At 40.2% G+C, this 14,856-nt stretch overlaps 1 protein-coding gene across 9 annotated transcripts in view; it reads right to left on the reverse strand.

The window, feature by feature from the left end:
- gab1 (GRB2-associated binding protein 1) overlaps window positions 1-14,856 on the reverse strand; it is a 61,430-nt gene that overhangs the window by 10,334 nt on the left and 36,240 nt on the right. For 7 of the 9 annotated variants that reach the window (XM_044347188.1, XM_044347190.1, XM_044347184.1 and 4 more), the window contains 6 exons: window positions 8,717-8,845; window positions 8,127-8,292; window positions 4,426-4,651; window positions 4,148-4,240; window positions 2,455-3,140; window positions 463-557 (listed from right to left, as the gene is read on the reverse strand). In XM_044347188.1, coding sequence (XP_044203123.1) covers window positions 463-557; window positions 2,455-3,140; window positions 4,148-4,240; window positions 4,426-4,651; window positions 8,127-8,292; window positions 8,717-8,845 — 1,395 coding nt within the window. The remainder of the gene's footprint in view (window positions 1-462; window positions 558-2,454; window positions 3,141-4,147; window positions 4,241-4,425; window positions 4,652-8,126; window positions 8,293-8,716; window positions 8,846-14,856) is intronic. The other 2 variants (XM_044347192.1, XM_044347189.1) reach the window with 1 other exon arrangement.

Raw genomic sequence — 14,856 nt, forward strand, 5'->3', positions numbered from 1 at the left:
GCTACCAACAGTGTCCGTAACGCTTTATTTTACACATTCTTTACTTTCCTACTACAGTTATTTCCAGGATATTTTTTCAATAATGTACTAAAGTAGCTGCCATTCAACTGTTATTTCTTAGGACATTTCTTTGAAAGAGTTATGCAATTTGGCAGTATATGAAAAATATGGTCATTATAGAGTATTTAATAAAGAATCTAATATGTAGTTTGATAGTTTAATATAGTTTAATAGTTTATTTTTAATAGTTTAAATCTACACACAGTATTTTTCCTTTTTTTTCCCTGATTTTTTTCTTATAATTTATACCAAATTGCACCACCCTTTCTGTAAAATGAACTATTAAATAACTGAAAATTTCCAGGAAATTAGTATTGGATTAAAGGACCCATAAAATAAAGCATTACTTGAATATGTCTGTAGTATCAACACTGTAAATAAAAAACATCCATAATCACTTACAAAGTAGCTGTTGAAGCTTTCATTGAAGTCAAACGAGCAGCTTTTGTCAGAAGGGAATGATCTGGGAATGTCATAGCAGTCCTGGGATCCAAAATCTGCAAAAACACAAATGGAATTAGCAAATATACAAATAACTGTAATATATACCATAATATATACTATAATATTTAATACACTATTATTTCATCTAAACGTACGAGACAACATACAGTATTACACTGCCCTTTCCATGCAGGATACAGTTTGTGTCTCCATTTAAAGCCATTTTATCCAATAACGCAATCCCTATCGCACAAGAAGCCTAATAAAGATGTCTTTTCATGACTCTGCAAACTTCAATTTATTTAGTCAGATGGATCTCAGCAGCTGTATCTAAAAGCTGTGCTGTATAGTGCCTTATTGTTTTGGGGGTTTTTTGCATTCTCATTAGGCACTGATGCAGACGCTAATGTGTTTCACTTAGGGCCACAATAACCACAACAATGCTAGGAAAAGCTTATAAAGCAAATGAGAGTGTCAGCTGAGGGAGACCGAATGGGGGAAGACCATGACAGAGAATACTTACAATAAGACAAGTCATTTCTGGGAAATAGTGACTTTACCAAAAAAAGAAAGAAATATGGGTTAAAAAGGCTGTCAGATGAAATCCCATTTTCACAGTATAAATAATACATTTCTACTACTCAATGATTCTTTAGTGTATCTTCATCAGATGTGCCTGGGATATTTACTATTTGTGTCGTGATTACTGGTTTTACAGTTTCCACAAATTCCACAACACAGGTAACAAGGACTACCCGGTTTCACCAAATACCTAAGACTCTTGATATTTGTAAACAATTATCTTGCCACTGACACTCATGTAATTACATCTGTCACCACAAGAGGGAGGTGTAAGTGGTATAATATTTTATGTTGCGCCCATCCTTAAATGTTAGTTCCTCTTCTTGTCACAAAGTTGTTTTTCATCTATTTTAAGCCTTTTCTGTTCCAACATTGTGCAATGATTTAAGATCAACTCATTTCATTTTCTCATTCTATTATTAGAAAATGCACCTCTTGTCACTTCAGAAGATCCTCTGAGTTGTCAGATTTTAGTAGATTCTTCTCTTGATTGAATACAAAGAGAAATTGATGATGACTAACAGCAATTGCTGCCATGTTACATGGACCTGAATATCTAATTTCAAATATATTTTGAACATCACATGTGTCAGACTTCACTACATAGGTAGAGGATAACATCAATGCCCCCAAGGTTGGTTCCAATGATAACAAGCCAAAGATATTTGTGGTTTCAGTGATGCAACAGAAGACATGTATTTGTTCACAAGTGAAGACCTACTTAGATGAATCCTTATGTATGTTATTTGCTTGTAAATGTTAGAACTGAGTATTATAACCACAATATATGATAAGAAGGGCTGCACATGGACACTATCATCAAGTCTCTTAATCACCAAGAGCCTAAAGACGTCTGCAGCAAACTGCTCTACGTTCAGGTCTGATAAGCTATTCACAGTTTGAATGGTTTGTGCAAGAACAGAAGAGCAAAGGTGAAAATAGGGATTGCAGCTGGAAGAAAACATGCCAACAGCTCCAGTGATGTCTCTCATCATCCATCAAAAGAAAGTGGAAAAGAGTATCAAATTGCAACATAAAAGCTGAGTTTTCAGACACAGAAGTCTCGTAAAGGTGTTTCGTCTTGCTGATGGCAAATATCACTGTACATAAAGGTCACAGTTCTATGGAGGTAGATCTGTGTGCGTGTCACTGTATTTGAATTTTAACATTTTAAGATGATAATGCATGTGATGATACAAATACTTTGTAAGGAAAACTTCTTTTAACTTATAAATTATGTTATGTTTGGTAGATATCACACATTATTTTACAGTAGTTTTCTAATGCGAAGGAAATGTCAACTTCAAGGGCAAAAAAAAAGGCAACATAAAAAAAAATAATAATAAAGAAACTCTCCCCGACACAAACCTTTGCGGAGGCGTGAACAGTCCACAGTGCCAATGGTGTTGCTGCGTAATGCTTTATTCCCAGCACTGGTAGGCACACAGTAGTTTCCGTCCGTCTCTGAGGCTGAGCGGGGCACATAGTAAGTGTCCGTAGGTGAGCGCTCAGCGGGGGGTGGAGGGGGTCCTGAGGTGGAACTGAGCGAAGGTTTGGGCGGTCTGGGAGGGGGCACTACATCTCCCCCACCCTCTGAGCCTCCTACCCCTGTCGACGACGACAACGTGCGGGGCACCTGGTAAGTACAGTTTGCGCCAGGTGTAGGTGGGATATCGTAACTGATGGAAAGGTTGCGCATTTGTGTCTCCATTGAGGGCTTCCGTGACGGTGTGTTGAAGACGTAGAGCTCTGAGGCGTCCCCACTGTCCGGATGAGCCGACGGGGAGGAGGCCGACTTAGGGAACAGCACAGTGTCCTGAGAGTAGCTGCGGGGGAGGTGGTAGAGGCCATTGTCAGTTAAGAGCGAGGCACCACGTGATGGTGGCGAGTCGTAGATGGAAGAGGCGGAGGCTGGGGCCGGGTGCTGTGGGAAGAAGCCGTTGTGCGAGGTGTGTTTAGCTGAGGAGGTGGAGGATGTGGGCGTGCGGTGAGAGGGGAGGTTGTCATTCAGGTCTGTCTCTGAAGAGGTAGACTTGGAACACTCAGCATGAGCTCTAAGAGGAAAACACACATGTAGAACAGAGAATTAAATATATGCAATAAAACATGCTGATTTTAGAGAAAGCAGGCAATCCACACAGTCGTGTAAGTAGAGGTCTTCACTAGTCCACGGACCGAGCACAAATTACGTAAATAGATATTAAATTGGTTAGAAAATTATCACTATCTATCAATTGCTCAGTTGGCGAAAGAACGTAGTGCAGTGGGAGAAAATGTGACTTTCTATTATTTATATAATTTAAACTTTGAAGAATATGAACTAATTCTTTTTGGACTTTCTTTGACTTAACATTCGTTCTCAGGACATTTTCATTATATTGCTGCTCTGTTCGACAGCAGCTACTTGTTAATTGATAGTGCATCATGCTACTGTGTAGTTTGTGTTCTCTCTCTATTATGGTCTGTTCAAGTCAACCACATGCTGGACTGGGTCTAATTATCTTCAGGTCTATGGGGTGTCAGGTTGGGTCTGCTCTGTTCGGGTCCGCTTCTGATCTGCTCGCTCTTTTTTGAAAATTAAAATTGTTGGGTTTTTCCACGAGTCTGTTTTAGATCAGGTCCATTTTAAACTTGTGAAGACCTGTAATAGTAAATCCTCACAACACTGTTTGCAAGTAGCAGTTAGTCCTTTAAGGTTAGATCCAGACACATCTTAATACTCATCTTTGGCACAGTTTACCATATTAGGATAAAAAAAGCTCTTTTTAGTTCACGTGGAGGACTGAGTTAATTGATTGCTGTTGGGTCATCTCTGAACATGCAGGTAATGACAAGATCAATTTAGTGGGAGGGAAAGTACAATGCGGTCAGGTTTGATCTACAAGGAGGGGACACTCATAAGCAGATTCAAACACCTCAAATCCACTCATCATCGTTTACAGAAGCAATGTAAATCAGAGTGTATGTGGTGTTTATGTGTGTTTCTGTTGGTCTGTCTTTTTTATATATGTGTAGCACTCCACACAAGCAGGCAGTTCCAACTGGATGGCTGGCCACTCACAGACTAGCCTGTGGAGGAAGAGTCTTGCTCTCACACTCCTCCAGGAGCAAATACTCCTGGTCTCCCTCCAATGAAGAGTGAAGCTGTACTGAGCTACACATCACACAGCAGAGACAAGGGTGAGAGTGGCAGTACAGATGAAATGTACAAAAAGAACCAATGGAGGGGAAAAAAGTGTACAGAGAAAAACAGCTTATGCCAAAGTATAGCGCTCCAGTACAGTGAATGTGGAGACTCATACAAATAATAGAAGCATACACGAACACACACACACTCACCTGTTGGGTTCAGGCTTTTTGCTCTCACAGTTGACCAGCCACAAGTAATCCTGGGGCTCCTCTGAACTGGACTGAGAGTCCAGGTGTCGCACACTGACTGGTTGATATGGAGGGGGCACGCTGGACAGCATTGCTGCTGGACCAACAATATTACCGAGTGCTGGGTGAGGGGGTGTGTCCACCACCAGGCCTCCGATGGCTGACTGGTGAGCAGCTTTTGCTGCCTCTGGAGGAGAAAAACAAGAAGGGTTAGCTTCTGCAAAGACTGTTAATGTTCATGTGTGTTATCCTTTTGTGTATCAAACGTTGTGTGCTTCAAAACACTTAAAAGTTAAATACAATACAGGGTTCTCCGCAGCAGTTTATAGAGGAGGCAGGCATTGTACAGTAGCTTTGCGGTAATTAATCAGAACAGCATGAGAACTTTTGATTACCCCCCATTCAGTCATTCATTTTATGTAAAGAATTGTGTTGATGTTAGCTTAGTATATTTCATTAAATCCACTGGAATTATTGGAGACATTAACTGGACCAATTTCTTTATTGTCCTTTTTTAAAAAAAATAGATTTAACTACATTTGTATTGGTCCTATTTAGAGCTGCAACAATTAGCCTATTAATAGATTAGTCAACTGATAGAAAATCAATCAACAACTGTTTTTGAAAGTCGATGATCATTTGTGTAATTTATCACATAAAAATGCCAAGAATTTGATGGTTCCAGGTTCTCAAATGCAAGAATTTGCTGCTTTTCTTGGTGATACATTACAGTCATTTTAAAATATTTAGGTTTTGGACTTTTGTTTGTGTTTGACAAAACAGTACATTAGGAAGATGTGATGGGGATTTTAAACTGTTTTCTGATTTTTTATGGACCAATGATCAATGAGAAAATAATTGGCAGATTAATCAATGGCGAAAATAATTGTTAGTTGCAGCCCTAGTAGAATTATAATCATATTGTTGGATTATAACCACATAGCTGTATTTTGTATTTCTACTAATTCTTCCAATTTTTTTGTTAACTTATGGCTCCTACTGAACCCACAGTGATAGAAAGAAAGCAGGAACTGCTCCTGTTGTGAGCCTGTAAAGCCCACTGAGACAGTGCAGGTGATATTGGTGACTGATGATATTAGGCAGAAAGTAAACAGTGGCCTGTGTTTGCCAATGTCAGCTCTGGCAGCAAATAAACTTAGACCCAAGCTGCTTCCTAGCAACACAATTCCATGGAAATGTCACCAGAAGCAGTTTGACTGATATTACATCCACTTTAAAGTTGATATAATGTCAGAGCTTGATGGGACGTTCGGTAAAGGTTCACGCTAACGAAGAATAACAACGAGGACAGATGTCACATATCTTCTTGGAATTGCTCATTGCACTCTGTTTATTAAATTTAACTCCAAATCAAAACTATTAGTCTGCAACCAAGGCATAAGGTCCCCCTTTTTAACTGATCTGTCAAGACCCAACAACCTGTAATCCCACATCCTACTTTCCTGGGAGAAATAAAACCTTTTTAAATACAGTACACTGTCCAGCTTGAGCAAAGGACAAGATTTATGTGTGACGTGTGATATATGTGACAAGATTCCCTAAATAACACAGATGGCTGATATCAAGTTCAGTAATCACACTGCAGTCCTAGCTGTGAATTGTGGGCGGAAAAAAAAAAACGCCCGAATTAACAAGTATTTTGATCATTCTTTTCATTTCGAGCACATAAACATGAAATATTCTTAAAAGCTTTTTTTTTCCCTTAACAGTCTGAATACTGTGTTTGCCTTCAGAATCCCACACACTCCTTCTCAGACAGCATTTCCTCAAGGTCTCTGCTTTGCCACACAGTCAGTTTTCAAATGTCAGAGTCCTTTTCAAACCCTTCTGCTTGAGCTGATTGTTGTACTGCAGTGAGAGCCAAGATGGCTGATGCGTAAGCTGGGTGAAATATATCTCTGTTCTTATTTCATTCCACATCTTTCTACTTTTTTCTCCTTTTTCACAGCTCTCCTCCCACTCTCTTCCATAACAGACATGGTTATATCTCACGCAAAGCCCCCTCTTTCTTTACTTTTGGAAGTCTCTCTTTATGGTGCATCACTTGCTCTTCTATCTCCTTTCCTTCTTCCCGGTTGTTTGGTAAAGCTTTAAGTGCTGATTCATACAGGAAAAGGGAAAATCCCCTTTGCTCGGACTCATCTATACCTCCTACACTGTCTCTCAGAGCCTTCGTTCCCTAGCCCTCCTAATGTTCCCTCCTCTAATATCAGCCCAGCCGAGAAGCACTCTAGCGTGGCCACACACGACAGAAGTGTGGGAGTTGGGTCTCACATGCAGAGAAGTGCAAGTGAGCGCAAAAGGGAGAGCCAAGGACATTCTTTTGTAATAAGAACTGTGAGGAAGGCTATCTGCAAGGATATTTGTCTTTAGACCCGGTTTCTCCTTGAATGGTCTTGCTGTTTGTTTGCACATAAGGGTTTTAACAGCCAGCTTCAATAATTCTGTAGCAGAGGTGTCATGAATGTTGTTATCAGGGTTGTCCTGCAGCACTAGCTATGTAACAAAAGCGGAGGCATAGTCACAGTACTGCGGAGAGGACGACCTTGGAGCGAGAAAATCAGTGATTCAGTTGTCAGGTTTGAAAAGTACATTTTTCTCCTGAGCGAATCTCAGTGGCGTGATATGTCAGATAATGAATCGGTGCAACTTTTGTGGCAATTCTAATCACACTAAAATTCTTACATATTTAGTTGAGGAGGTGGTGAAGACGTAGAACACCCAAACTGAGATGCAAATGGTGCAGCTTACAATTAAGCTCAAAGACAGAGAGACAGGGAACCAAGACTATGCAAACGAGAGAGAGTGAGAACCAGATAAGAGGGAGTGAACGAAAGAGGGGCAGTGAGACCGACAGGCACACAATGCTTTGATTATCCAGTACTGGGAACAAGGGTAACGTGAGCCTCAACACAACACATGGATCAACACATGGATCATTAGACCTTGGCTGAGAACTATGCTGAATAGAGGCCTTCTGGCACATTCAGCTGGTTCACCTAACTCCTTTAGAGAGAAAGCAGCAGACATTTGAGAAGCACAACAGTGACATCAAAAGAGAGACCAATCAAATTTACAGTAATTGGCTTGTGAGCTAATATTGCATCGTTCAACTCTGGGGGATTATTTATTTGTTTGCTGCTGATGAGGTACAACCTGATTTAAAGCTGCTAAATAGGAACTCAGCTTTCATACTTGTGTATATAAGACAGAAGATGTTTAAAGATGATTTTCGTTCTGGTGGATCAATTTTGCAACATTGCAAATACACAATCATTGCTGTGGTGTCTCTACATAGGCTTTTGTAGAGATCATAAATGTATCCAGTACAATTTCCCTCTTGAATTTCCTGCAAATTAAGTTTGATCTTCTACACACTCATGTTGGTTGCAAAATGTGCAATTCTTCACTATCATCAGCCTCAAAAATAAAAATGAAAGAACAAAGTTTTCAAGGCTGTTCATCACTTGTGGTCACTTTAGAAGTGTTCCACCACTTCTACCACTGCCGGTGGCCTTCATCCAGATTTGCAAAGAAATATCCTTTTACGCCATAAAGTTAGCCTATTCAAAGCAGATTTTCTTAAGACATCTGGCCCAGTGGCACACAATGTAATATGCCTATTTAAGGCCAATCCTTACCGTCATCGGTGGGGTTAAAACCACAAATGTCGCAGATGCAGCGAACCCACTTATTCATCTCCTCTTCAGTGTCAGCCACCAGGTAGAAGACACGGTCAATGGTCTTGATGTCGAATATGAAGCTGTGCTCCAAGTCCTTCTTGTTGAACGTCAGCCCAGCGTCCACCTGAGGGAGCAGGACTTAGCTTAATACTGACTGAATATTTACGGCCACACAATGAGAGCTTTCTGAGTGCGAAAGTAGCCCTTTAGCTCATGTTTATGTTCATTTGTATTCACTATTACATTCAAGTCACAGATATAGGCCATTGTTTTTCTAAATAATAAACAGCAGTCAAATATTATTGAATATTATTTCAAAAATATCTCCAAAACAGTTGCCTGTATTGTTGAATGACCTGTCTGATTTTTCAAACACACATTTCTGTAACTTAAGTGTAATCATCAATATCCCAAATGTAAATATATACGATTACACAAGTTGCAGGTGGTTACAATTATACTTTTTCAAGACTTGTGTCTGGAGATATAAGCAGAAATATGAAACTGGGCACTTTAAATTGCAGGCTGGTAGTGACAAGGAACCATACCTGCTCACACAAGTTGAGATCAATCACGCGGATGGGCTTCTTGGCATGGTCATTCTTGTAGTACTCCAACACGTCTGGGTCGCCTGTCAGACGGCCACTGCGAAGAATAAACCACCGCTTCTTCCATGCCTGCAGGGTGAGCGCAGAAACGAGGCCAAAGGTTAGATGTGTGTTCTCACAATGACTGCTCCATTCTCAACTGACCACAGGCTGACCAAATGCTTTATTTTTTTTTTTTTTTTTTAGCATAGCTTGTTTCTCTGTGTGAATTCTCCACCAGCTGCACTTCCCTAACTGAAGAATACTCTGAGCCAGAGGGAAGAGGCCCGCAACCAGAAATATGTGTCTGGGATAACCAGAACAAAAGCCACATAGTTTGGTCTCACACCCTGATTGGGGTGAATAACCAAATCTATAAAGAGAAACAGGCAATTAGGTCTTTCCTTCCCAATAGGATTTGTTGTCTGTGAGAAAAAGGCACCACAACGCAGACAGAAGAGTTTAAATTCAGACATACCAGACAGGAGAAAAAAAAAGGCTGATGAGATTTATGACTTTTGCTTATTGTACATGAATTAGGGGCATTTTAGTAATAAATCCTCATCCTTAAGTACAATAAGTACATTATTGAGATGGCAAATGACAGAACATTGGTGTCCCTTCTTATCTGGAATATCTAATCAGTAATAGATTAATAAAGCTAATCTGAAGAAAGATTTTAAAAAAATACCACAGTGCCACAGTAATTATAAACAAAGATCTATTTTACTCACAAGTTCGCAGAAAAGCACAAACAACCATCCTCAAAACTTGTTTAAATATCACACATAGCTGTCATATCATGATTAATTTTGGCACAACACTGACACTACACTCCTCCTCCTAGACTGTGTTTTCCATCTCATGGTATTTGTAGATTTGTTTAGAAACATATCCAACAGTGATTCATTTAAATGCAGACTCAAGGAGGTCATGAACTCTTGATTCTGCTGAGTCATGCCAGTTGGGCTGGATGTTTTGTTTTAGGGCTCGAAATAATCTCTCCACAAAATACTAAGTAAAAACATCAAAGCAGTCACTGGATTTCATCATAAAATAGGGGGTTTATCCAAAAATATTTCACTTCCTTTTATTGCTTAAGCTAGGCCAAGTAGGTGTGTGGACCCTAAATACAAGTTTCACCAGCCGAAAAACAAACAAACCCACTGACACCAAAACCAGCTGATAAACTGAATACCAGAAACTTTCGCAGTGATGTAGAGTCTGAAATGATAGACAAGACCCAGCAGACAAACAACCACCACTAAGATCCGACAGATCAGGAAGCATACCATCTGAGTGTGAGGAATGCAAACTAAAGCTTTGTTGTTGTTGTTTTGAGGGAAGATTTTGACTGTATTAACAATGCTGTGGGGGCTTGTTGTTTTCATCCCTTAGCTGTTTTTCCATCCACATGGTGTCCTTTGTTAGTGGGCCAAGCCCCTGACTGAGACAGCATGAAGAGCATCAGACCTTTCCCTCCATAAACAGGATGAAGAAAACAAGCAGCCCTGAAAAGTCCCTGGACTTTAAACTGAAAGCACATCGACATACAGGAATCACATGGACAAAACCAATAAAGCATTAAATAACACAAATTGCATACAACAAGATTCAAAAACACTATTCACATCCCACACTGACATATTGCACACACTCGTAGCACATGTTTCACACACTGCAGTTCAAAAGGCCTGCATTATATAATCACAAAACACGCCCACATAGTCCAAGTGAGGCTTAAACCTATTAAACCTGCATCCTTTGAGGCGGGCCCACTTAAATACCAAATTTAAATATAAAAGCTTAAGTAAACGTGCAAAAAATAATACAGATGTGCCTGTGTTGTGTTGTTTGGACAAAGGCGGTGGGTGTGGAGAGGGAAACTCTCTCTCTGTCACATGACAAAGCAATCTAGGGTCAAGTTACCCTGTAGGGAACAGAAGGACCGAGCTTAGCTTAGGTTACACCGAGGGCCAGGCCCGCCCAATGTCAGAGTGTTGACAACTGGGTGAGTTGTACATGCACGAGACAGAGGCAAGTGAGATCTGTTTAACAAAACAACTTAACAGTCATTTTAAAATTCATGAGTAATCAACAGGTTAATTACAGCTTATAAGAAACAAGAGTGGAGAGTGTGTAGCTACATCAAAAATTCATAATTAAGACAAAAATCAGATAAAAGAGCCACACACTGTGCTGATAGCACCCCATAATTTGTATCTTTAATTAATTAATTAATCATTAATTTTTTATATTTTTTATTTTTCATTAATATAGCAATGTTTTGATCTCACAGAGACCTTTGTTAAACTTTGCCAAGTTCAACATCACAGAGCAGACCAGACAATTCGTCCAGTATTCAAAAACACATTCATCACACTGCAATCTGCAGTTTCTACACAATTAAAAATCTGTTCCAAGAGCAGAGTTTGACAACAATGTCTGATGCACCCGGAGGGCACAAAAAAATATGCCTCTGTACAAGGGCTTCAATGGAAAAAATTATACATGAAACACACTGAATCTAGTGCAACATGGCCAATAAAAAAGGAAGACGGACTATAAATAAAATATGAAATTAAGTGCCCCAAAATACAAAAGTACAAAACACATAATGGGCCAGAATTTGTGCTTTAAGGACATAATAAAAGAGAAAAAAGGGAGTATTATCAACTATTTCATAACCAATAGTTGTGTAATAGATGATAAAACAACCAATATTAATATTTGAAAGATAAATAACAATATATCATAGATATGAACTGAGGGGGACAGAAGAAGCTTTCCAAACAATGTAAGGGTGTAACTTTTTCTAAATTAATCTAAACATATATGTTGTTTCTGCACTATAAATACTTTTTAATTATTCACCAACATATGTGCCAGCACCAAGATAGTGTATCTGCAATAAGCTAATACCGCCCAATTTATTGTTCCGGCCAATAAACCAGCTCCCAAAGCAGCTCATGGAAAAGACGGTTAAAATGTATTCATCTCAAAATATGTACAAGAAGAATAAGCAATATAAATGATCTGATGAAAAAACTAATCTAACTACGAAACTAACAGAGGTTTAAGATCTTAATTTAATTGAAAAGTCTAATGTGATAGGCTATTAAAAGTCAATCACAGTTTAAAACAATAGCAGCAGCCCTGAAGAGAATCTGTACTGCCACATTAGCATGGTTACAGACAGTAGTAGTTCTGGGATGACAAGCTGTGTGGTAGCTTGAGCATCTCTCCTCCATCTGTAGGGTTTCACACAGCATTCCTCACACACAGTTATACACACTTGAACTGTTTTCTATCGCTGATTTAAACCACACATCCAGCACCAGTCACGTGCGCAAAAATAAACACTTGGTAATATGGTAATAAACAAATAAAAAGGCTACACAAAGTTAAAAAAAAAAAGGTATTTTTTTGCTTCCCCGATGACCAGGCAATATCACACCTACATTAGAGGCACATTCACCTGGTGCAAGTGCTATTTCACTGACATGCATAGACATATTAACTATATTTATATGTACACAAGACACCATGTAAGAGGAAGAAATCAAGTTAAGGCAGGAAGTCAGAACGCATGTACATGAACTGTAGTAACCTGGTTACTTTAAAATCAACATTTACATGCAGCTGGTCAGTAATCAGATTTCTCTCCTCCTTCTAACCATATTTTTTGAACCAATGCTGGCAGAGTTTTAAGTATAACAGCATTTGTGAGAGCATTTGGACTGACGGCACTGTGGGAGTACAGGCTCTTGTAGTGAGGCAGCTCAGTTTTTTTTTTTTTTTTTTCCTAATGTGCAAATGTGGCTGAATTTAAAGTGGAGTTCAGCTAAGGGAACACAGAACTTACATAAACTCATTTATTTTGGTGTCAGTTTCAGTTGCAGTTTGACTTTGGATTTCATTATAGTAAAAACAAGGATCCACTGCTACAAGTGATCATCCTTCCTTCTTCATTCCTCTGAATTGCTGCGAAAGATGAAAATACTTTTGCTGTCAGAAATTTGTTGTGCACATGTGAACTTGTAAAAACCCTGTTAGAACTAATCTGGTTTTTCCAGATGAAATCTACATCTGTTAACCATTCTTCTCTTGACCCAATCAAGACAACCAGGTTCCTTGTTTACCGGAAATCAGGTTACAGGAGAAACCATAATTCAAAATCAGGGTTACGAAAGAGCTTATAAACACACACATGTTGGAACAGTACAGCCTGATGATGTCTGAGTAGTTGTCCTCCTTACATACCTCCTGTCAAGGCTCCTTGAAGAACGTGATGAGGCCTTTAGTCCTGCTTTTTGTTTAGCATATTCCATTATAGCCAGTGTTGTTAAGTTAAGGGCTAAACCCCAATTGGTCCAAGCTAGACTGCAGTACTTGAAGACAACAGGATACATCCATTCCAGTGTATCTTAATACACCAATCAATTCGGAACCATTCAGCTCACTCAACAATCACAGAGCCCACTTGAGCTTGTAGGAGCCTAGTGTTTGTGATCTTCCTTGTCCTGGGGTTGGGAATGGGACGGCATGGGACGATACTGGACTGGGATGGGGAGGGCTCCCCTGCCATGGCAGCTGTCCCCGCCAACCCCTCGCCACCCCCACCCCCCCCCCCCCCTTTTCTCACAGCGTCCTGGTGTCTTCTGATAGCGTGAGGCACACAGGAAGACACCCTCCATTTGCCCACCCAGTTCCTACAGCCCATGGGGGCCAGACAGAGAGGGCATTGAGAGTCTGACTAAGACGATGACAGAGGAAGGGAGGGTGGGGTGGGGTGGGGTGGGGTGGGGGATTTGGGAGGAGATGCCAACTGAGTGGAGTCACGCTGCCGTCAGACGCCTCCCTACCCAACATCACTGGAGCATGGCAACAGCAAAGGTGGGGGAGAGAAGTAGGTGAAGTACGTAAAGAGGGAGAAACTACGCAAGAGGGGACACTTTGGTGTGATTCCAGAGGGAATATAATGGAAACAGAAGAGAAATTAGCTGCATCCTCCATCACCAACCTCTGCATCTACAGAAAGCAGAGTATTATAAAACTGCAGTACAATCTAATACACTCAAATACAAAAGCAGTGAAACAACACTATCACTTTGAACCCCTTGTCTGAATAAGGGGTTCAGTATGTTTGAAACAATCTAGTGATATGGCATGTCGCCGACCACATCTGAAGGCAAAAGTGTTTATACATGTTCCAAATGACCACACTCGAAGGGGGCAAAAAGCCTGCTGTCAAAGCCTCCTCCTGGCTGCATCACACACAAACACCTCTCTGATCTCCCTCCAAGAGCTCTCTGTCTCTTTTGTGTGTTTGTAATCTCGACGCAATGAATCATACACTGGCTCAAGAAGACATTTATGATGTTGCACTGGGCTGTACACGCTAAAAATGATGGCAATAGTTGTGTGGACGGTGGAAAAAAAAAGAGAGAGCTTGAGAAAAGTTCAAATCACACGTGGCCAATCACCGTGTGGAGTGGGAGTGCTTGTTGGTTTCAGAAAGTCGCCCCCCTGCAGTTTCAACGCCAGAAAAGGTTATAGAGGACTTGAGACGTGGTTTAGTGATCCGACACTTTGAGTTATACTGAACCCTGAAAGCCTCTGGTTCTTGGGCCCTAAATTCCTTTTAAACTTACTAAGGTCAGTCACTCAGCAGTAATGGACCATTCGCGTCGTCTGGTCTGACACCTCACATTATGCAGCTCAATATCTGTCTTAAAGTTGTCCAGAATGACACTTTGGGTCATACAACCTGTCACGATACAATTTTTCTGTTGAAAATCCAGAAGCCTCAGACAATGTCAGGAGCATGTAATGCAAATTAAACAGTGGTGCACCAACAGTTTCAGAACAGAGCATCATGACATCTGCAAAGTTATGGAAAACTTTGACTGGAGTCAACAGAAACATCATCCTGCATTTCATCTGTCCAATCTTATAAAAATCTCATCTCTTACAGCTCATTAGCTTTTGATTATGCAACATGTTGAGTGTCTCATTCTTTTGCCAGTTGTAGAGTATGAAATGAGCCATAGCATTCCCACATCGGACTTTTAAAGGTTCCTGGCAAAATACATACAACA

Source organism: Thunnus albacares, chromosome 3 (assembly GCF_914725855.1).
Source record: "Thunnus albacares chromosome 3, fThuAlb1.1, whole genome shotgun sequence".
Lineage (NCBI taxonomy): Eukaryota > Metazoa > Chordata > Actinopteri > Scombriformes > Scombridae > Thunnus > Thunnus albacares.